Source organism: Melanotaenia boesemani, chromosome 12 (genome assembly GCF_017639745.1).
Source record: "Melanotaenia boesemani isolate fMelBoe1 chromosome 12, fMelBoe1.pri, whole genome shotgun sequence".
Classification (NCBI taxonomy): domain Eukaryota; kingdom Metazoa; phylum Chordata; class Actinopteri; order Atheriniformes; family Melanotaeniidae; genus Melanotaenia; species Melanotaenia boesemani.
In genome coordinates, this window is record NC_055693.1 from 5,571,227 (window position 1) to 5,579,076 (window position 7,850).

General features: G+C 45.1%; 1 protein-coding gene across 1 annotated transcript; it reads right to left on the reverse strand.

The window, feature by feature from the left end:
* Positions 1-202: 202 nt before the first annotated feature.
* On the reverse strand, positions 203-1,503 carry LOC121650231 (trace amine-associated receptor 13c-like). The gene is made up of 2 exons (XM_042001627.1): positions 1,331-1,503; positions 203-1,016 (listed from the first exon to the last, which is right to left on the reverse strand). The coding sequence occupies exons 1-2, from the start codon at positions 1,501-1,503 to the stop codon at positions 203-205; spliced, it is 987 nt and encodes a 328-aa protein (XP_041857561.1).
* Positions 1,504-7,850: the final 6,347 nt, after the last annotated feature.

The window sequence follows — 7,850 nt, forward strand, 5'->3', positions numbered from 1 at the left end:
AAAACAATAATACGCAGCTGTTGGTGTCATCACAAACTTAGATGCAAGAAGACGTTCAGATTGGTACAAAAGGATGAGAAGTTCAGCTGGTTTTCAATTAAATTGTTTTTCTACATTAATGATCTGTTTACACTATGAGCAGTATTAATGGGATCTTGTTAAATTGTTTAGTTCAGAAAATTTAGCAAATTGAAGCCTTTTCCTACAGTATTTTGTCCTGGCAGGACCCAGGCTGCAGTATCTGAAGAGTCACAATGAATTTTACAGCTTTTCTGAACCAGGGGTAGAACAGTGTGTAGATCACAGGGTTTAAAGTGGAGTTAAAGTAGAGCAGAGAGTACACCAAGGATGCAGTACTGCTTTTGAGCAAATCAGCCTTTACTAGAGAGACACAGTAATATGGGATGAAACATATTAGAAACACAACTACTAAAACACCAAGATTCCTGGCTGCTTTTAACTCAGATTTCTTTGTTTGAGTCACTGAAAGCTGGAGTTTGATCTCTGTAACATGAGAGCGCATGGCCCGGGCCTGAGACACAGCCACCACAAATACTTTCATGTACAGAACTACAATGACGGAAACAGGAGCAAGAAAGGTTACAATGAGATCAACAGTTCCTGTAATGTAGTCAACAACAAGCACACATTCTCCGTAACAGGAATTATGACTACCTGGTTCAGACAGGTCATCCTTTACCAAAAGAATATTGTAGAGAACAGAGCAGAGCCAACACAGACAGACACAGACTTTAACTCTGCTCTTAGTGACTCTGGTTTGGTAATGCAGAGGATCACAAATGGCCACATAGCGATCGATTGAAATGAGCACCATGTCTGCTATTGAAGATGAGGTGATGATATAAGTTGCATAATTAAACAGAAAACACATGAAGTCACCAAGAAACCAGCAACCTGTGTTTCGGATGATATGTGACGGCATTATCAGGAGACCGACGAGAAAGTCTGAGACAGCCAGAGAGAGGATGAGGATGTTAGTGGGTGTGTGGAGCTGCCTGGAAGGAGACAGAGAAGCATGGTAAAAGAAATAATAATAATAATAATAATAAATGAAAAAAGAATATCCTTTATAAAACATGTTTTCTCATTTACCACATCTTAATAAGCCATAACATTTCACTTTTTGTTGTTAACACATGTTCACACGGACAGAAAAACATCATTCTTAAAAAGTAAATATATATATATATAGAATCCTTCATGATTTCAAATGCAACTTTTCCCCACATCTAACTCTAACATCTGCCTAAATGAAAGATGTCTTTTGCATATCAGTCATTACTCTCATATTACTTATATACATCTTTACCTGTAGTGGGAGACTGAGATGATGACGAGCAGGTTCAGAGTCACGGTGATCACAGATATGAAGGACAGTGTGATGTTAAAGAATAAAAGTTCAGAAAGGGAATATGCAGGCTTCTTGCAGGAGGTGTTGGACAGTTGTGGAAAGCAGAGTTCTGCTCTGTCCTGTGTTTCCATCTTCAGAGATCTGCAGAGATCTGCAGCTCTGGTTGCTTTCTGAACCAAAGTCAGTAATATTACTGCTTCCTCTCACTTGCAGCTCCTCCCCTCTTTTTCTGTTGGACACTGATATCACTCCTCCTTTCCCTCTTTACAATCTATCACCAACTTTATTTTTTTTCCTCCATCCCTGCTTTTATTACTGTCCCATTCTGTCTGCTCTGTCTTAATGTTAATTTCTTTGTTTTCCAGGCTCACTGCCTTTCTTAAATTATCAAAGCCGTATTTACACAAATTAAAGTCCTGCACTAAAAACCTTTGTTAACAAAACTTCCTCATATTGAGATCTTTGCACATAGAAGTTAAAGTAAAATATCAACTTGTATCACTCCATAATCATAAATGAGGGGATCTTCAAAATTTTACTTTAAGGCACATTCATTCATTCATTCTCTATACCACTAAGTCCAATTCGTGTCAGGGGAAAGCTGGAGCCAGCCTAGCTCAGTCTCTGGCCTGTACAGGGTCTACCCTGCTACTCAACTTATCTACTGTAGGGCCAAACATTCTTTTTTAATGAATTTTATTTGCACTTCTAATGGAGGTACTCCAAATAGTTAGATTTTCCAGTAGCTGATGAGTCTCAGAATGATCTTCTTTTTTTTTTTTTTTTTTTGCTTTGTACACGACCCTGATGTCGTTTACAAAGTTAAAATTCTACCCGGAAGAGGGTTATCATCTGGCATCTGAAAACTCCTGGAAACTCATGAGCCGCAACAAACTCCGCTTTGACCGTCATGTCACTCCATCTACCTTGAATATTGGTGAGAGAGTCTTAGTGAGGATTGTGTGTTTAAGAAGGAAACATAAACTGGCTGACAAATGGGAGCCTGACTTGAATACTGTGGTCAAGAAAGCCGGCAGTCTTCCCATCTTCCCATGTCCATAATAGCTGAAGAAGATGTTTTGGCTGCGGAAACAGCGGACTTGGGGGTTGACATCAAATTGGAACAAGAAGATCCTGTTGATGACTTCAGGGAGGAACAACCGCCTTCCCAGTCTAAACCAGTTCTACCTTCTGAAATTGAACGTCACCCAGACTCACTTGTTCAGTTGGAACCGTCAAGTCCTGAACTAGTTATAGGTTGATCTGCCCGCACTAGGCAACCACCCGATCGATTACAGTATTCACATCTTGGCCACCCTCTGTTGTAGAGCATCTATAGTCTCCTCCATAGCATAAGCTCAACTTTTACCTTCGCCGTTCTCGGGATCGGGGGGGTGTAACCCATATGAGGTAATGGTCAGTTTCCAGCTGAATTTAGTTCTGGCTGCACTCAATTTCCAGCTGCGCTATTACTTTCATGGGTCGAGTTTATTAAAGAGCGGTCGCTCTGTGTCACTTCGTGGTTCCTGCTCTATAGCTAGCTGGAATGACAAGTGATCTCATACTGAGAAAAGCGTGGCGGATATTTGGATATTACTCTGCAACTCCTCGGTGAGTCAAACTGACTGTATGTTATGCATCTGGTAACTGGGGTGAGGAAGCAACTCATAAGTTACTGCTAATTGTGCTAGCATTGGCATTCAATCGGCATGGAACATTTAAATTGTTTTCTTCAGTTAATACATACTTTTGATACGTTAGTAGAACACCGAATTATTGTCCACGGATATTTGATCGGAAGAATGAATGGCTTTTTGTTGTTTTCTATATTTATGGATATTATATTGAGTGCAGAACTGAAATCCCATTTTGGCTATGTACGTTTGACATGTATAAATATGAACTGATATTATGTAATATTCCTTTTGATACAGATGTTTAAATGTGTTTGAACTAGTAAGTGAATTCAGTGCACTTGCTGTGACCTGCTTGTCACGATCATGGGCTGTGTGGGGGTCATGTTCATTTTCTGGTTGTAGTTTTGGGTTGTGGTTCTGGTTTTTGTCATTAGTTTCTGTTTTGAGATCATGGTTTGGGTTTTTGGTTTGTTAGTTTTTTCCTTGGGTGCTCTGTGTGTCACGGTTTTTGCCTGTATTCTGGATTTCCAAGCCGTCCCTGAAGGCATCCTTCCTTCAGTGCGCCTCTGATTGCTGATGCGCTCCACCTGTGCGGTGCGCTTTATACACCAGTGCTTGACAACAGTTCTCTGCCAGATCGTCTCGGTTTACCCTGCACGTTTCCAGCCATTATTGCCTGCCTGTCTGCCTGTGTTCTGACCTCCGACCCGTTTTCTGACCTGGAATACCTGATTCTGCCTGCCCCCTGTCTGGTAACTCTGCTGTCTGTTGTTTGGATTCTGCCCGTGTATTGACCCTTGGACTGTCTTATTGGATTTGATTATTGGATTTGGATTACTGGATTGTATGATTGGATACTGGATTTGGATACAGGATTTCGGATGTGGATCTGGATGTGGATGTGGATGTGGATATATCCCCAACGCTACCTGTCCTCCTCTTTCTCTTCCCCCAGAGGATTCAGTGGACCTCAGTAGGGATCTTAGGCCTTACTAACTGTTTTTCCCCTCAGCCTTTTGCCACCAACCTTGTCTCAACCCTTCACACAACACCACAGCCTCAGTGGACCTCTTACAGCCCTCCCAGTACAGCGATCTCCCTGCGTCCTCCATCTCCTCGGCCGGTACGTAAGCGTCAGAATTCTCACTTCTCCATTTGCCACGCTTATTCTCACCTTGGATCTCCTATTCTCACAGACTAGTGGGTGACGTGACCAGACCCGGATTTCCTGAGCATTATTCAGTCCCTTACAATAAATCTGTTTTCTTACCAACCCTCTGTCCTGATCTCTTGTGTGGTCCAGTTTGCTGAAACCGTTACAGTACGATCTGGCCAGCATTATGGACCCATCAGGATCAGAGGATTGGCGCACCCGAGTGGAGGCCGCAATTGCTCAGCAAGAGACGGGCCTGGGTGAGCTAGTGTCTAACGTTAAGGAACTTTTCAAACAGATAGCTGCGATGACCGCTTTGGCTTGCGCTGGTACCGCTCAGGCGCCCCTTGTTCCCCCCTCTTCTGTTCTCCCGAGGCACGAACACCGTGTGGCACCCCCAGAGCGATATGCGAGTGAACCAGGTCAGTGTTGGGCCTTCCTTACTCAGTGCTCCTTACAGTTTGAGCTGCAGCCATCCTCGTTCCCTTCAGAGAGGGCTAAGGTGGCCTACGTGGTCTCGCTGCTCTCTGGAAAGGCCAGACTTTGGGGCACCGCTGAATGGGAGAGGGGATCTGCAGCGCTATCTACGTTCCAGGGGTTCTCCGAGGAACTTCGCCGGGTGTTCGATCCCTTCAGACCCGAATGGGAAGCTTCACGGAGATTGTTCTCCCTCACTCAGTCAGGAAGGTCAGTTATTGACTACATCATTGAATTTCGGACTTTGGCTGCTGACTGTACATGGAACCAGGCCGCTTTGTTTGACGCTTTTTATCAGGGTTTATCAGAACAGGTAAAGGACGAACTAGCTGCCAGAGACCCTCCAAAGGATCTCAACGCCCTGATGGATGTGGCATCCCTGATTGATCAGCGTCTTCGAGAGAGACGGAGAGAGGAGAAGCGGCGAAGGGGGCAGGTACAGAGTCAGCGACAACATTCCTGTGCAGACTGGTCTGGAAACACCATCTTCCTCTCACACCGCCCCAGAACCCATGCAGATTGGCCGCTCTAAGCTGTCATCAGCCGAGAGAGCCCGGAGAATCACTCACGGACTATGCTTGTATTGTGGTCAAGTTGGACACATGGTTAGAAACTGCACAGTAAAAGGCGGGGCTCAGCAGGGGATGGGAGGACCCTGTTGAGTCGAACCCTGTTGGATTCCTCCCTCTCCCGACCCGTTTTTCATATGCAACTGACAGCTGCTGATGACATACACACCCTGGCAGTATTTATTGACTCTGGTGCTGATGCTGATTTTATTGATCGACAGGTAGCCGAACAGCTGGGACTCAGCTTTTCCCTTCTTCCAGAACCCGTCTCCGTCCGTGCCCTGGATGACCATCTGCTGCACAGAGTCACCGAGAAGACTCAACCTGTTCCAGTCACCTTCTCTCATCATTACGAGACAATCAGCTTCTACGTCATTGACTCCCCACAGATACCGTCATTTTGGGCATGACCTGGCTCCAGGCTCACAATCCACACATCGATTGGTGTGAGGGTACAATAATCAACTGGAGCATTAACTGCTTAACCACCTGTCTGCGTTCTCTCCCTGTTACAGTGACTCCACGACCTGACAGCACAGAATCCGATTACCCCAGTCTCTCTCAGGTCCCTCCTCAATATCATGACCTGAAGGAAGTGTTTAATAAGGTTCGTGCCACTTCGCTGCCCCCGCATCGTCCCTATGATTGTGCAATCGACCTCTTACCGGGCTCCATGCCACCCCGTGGCAGAATATATTCCCTGTCCGCCCCAGAGAAAGAGGCTATGGACAAATACATTTCTGAATCCCTCTCGTCTGGCATTATTCGGGCTTCCTCATCGCCTGCCGGGGCAGGATTCTTCTTCGTTGACAAGAAAGACGGCTCTCTCCGCCCGTGTATTGATTACAGAGGTTTAAATGACATCACCATCAAGAATCGTTATCCCCTCCCTCTTATGTCCACTGCCCTGGATCTGTTACAAAATGCCACTGTTTTCACCAAATTAGACCTACGGAATGCTTATCATCTGGTACGCATTCGGGAGGGGGATGAGTGGAAGACGGCCTTTAACACACCAACAGGCCATTACGAATATCTGGTTATGCCTTTTGGATTGACTAACGCTTTTCTGTGGTTTCTGTTTCTGCCTCGTTAGAACACCTGGTCTAATTTCTCATCCACTTCACCTGTTCCCCATTACTCCCTCCGTGTATATATGTCCTTGGTTTTCAGTCACTCCTGGTCAGATCCTCGTATGTGCTCTTATGTGGTCATATACGGTATATGGTGTATGGTTTTCCCTTGTTATGTGTGGTTCCCTGTTCCTGCATTTTGGAAATAAACCCTGTTACTTGCACCAAGTTCTGCCTCCTGCCCTGACTGCCTGCGATCCAGCCTGCTCAGCCTCTGGAGATGCAGCCTGCGATCCAGCCTGCTCAGCCTCCAGGGCTCCGGTCCAAACCTACCCGTCTGCAAGAAACCCTGTTGTCTGCGCGTCCTCCCGGTCGTCCTCCAGAGGTCCGGCCAAGTCTTCTCGACCTCCAGGTCGACCACAGGAGATTCTGCCCCAGTCTGTCCGACCCCCAGGCCGCCCTCCTGATCTGACCCTGTTGTCTACTCGGCCTCTGGGTCGCCCCCCCCTGGAACTTTTGTCGTGAGGCCTGTTTTGATCCTCATATGTGCTCTTATGTGGTCATATGCGGTAGATGTTGTATATATGTTTTTTTTTGATAGTACAAAGATTCCGAATACTTAAACTTGGATGGCGAGCTACCCGACAGCCCACACTACAATGTGGTAGGACTAAAGAATTTTTTTCTGTTTTTGTCAATTGGAACTCTGAAACTCTTTGTTTTTCTCAAACGGACTTTGGGGGAAAAAACAAATCCCTCAAGACTGCAATATTTTGAGGAATCAGAACCTTTCGACTGAGCCTCTATTGATTGTTTTGTGTATAATTTTTCTGAGTTAAGTATACCTGCTTATTTATAACAAATATTAGCTTATGAAAAAGTATATATATTTCTATATTTTCATATAACAAAATATTTTGTATAACACTTTCTGTGTCTATATATGGATACTGCATTAGTTTTGCTGTACACTGCACTTTGAAATACACGGTTTTGGGATTTAATTTGTCTCCAGGGTTATTCCCATACCATGGCTCCATAGCTGAACTTCTGATTGATGTGAACTAATGTTTACGCTAGCGGTAGCAGTCAGGTCCTTAGGGCCTATAGCGTCACATGCCTCTTGAGAGATGCAGGAGTGACAGAAGGGAAGACAAAGAAAGCTGTGAAAGAACTGGCAGAGGAAGCAGATAAAGGCAGCTTTTGGCTCTGGCTGAGGAGGAAAGATAGGTGCTGGGGAAAGAACAACTAACCTCAACAACAGGGGATATCACCTATCAGCTGCAGGGAGTGACAGGGAGATCTCTCTGCCACTGCCCCACCATCAGGAGATGTTTCTGGATTAAAGGGACAAAAAGTTGAAAAATTGGTGGTTCCAGGCCAGTGACCCTGCAGCTGATGACGTTGCAGCTAATTCCATGGGCACTGGAGGAGGTCCAACAGACAGAGATGCCCAGCAGGTTTTCCACCTACATGTACATTAACAGTGTCTTGATATGACACACCTATGAGGTGAATGGATTATCTCGACAAAACACTGATTTAGGTAGATTTGTGAACAATAATTGA

Bases quoted from the DNA above. Each gene is read 5' to 3' on its own strand.
- LOC121650231 (XM_042001627.1), bottom strand. From the start codon at position 1,503: ATGGAAACACAGGACAGAGCAGAACTCTGCTTTCCACAACTGTCCAAC. The intron at 1,017-1,330 runs GTAAAGATGTAT...GTCTCCTTCCAG, and splicing joins ATCTCAGTCTCCCACTACAG to GCAGCTCCACACACCCACTA.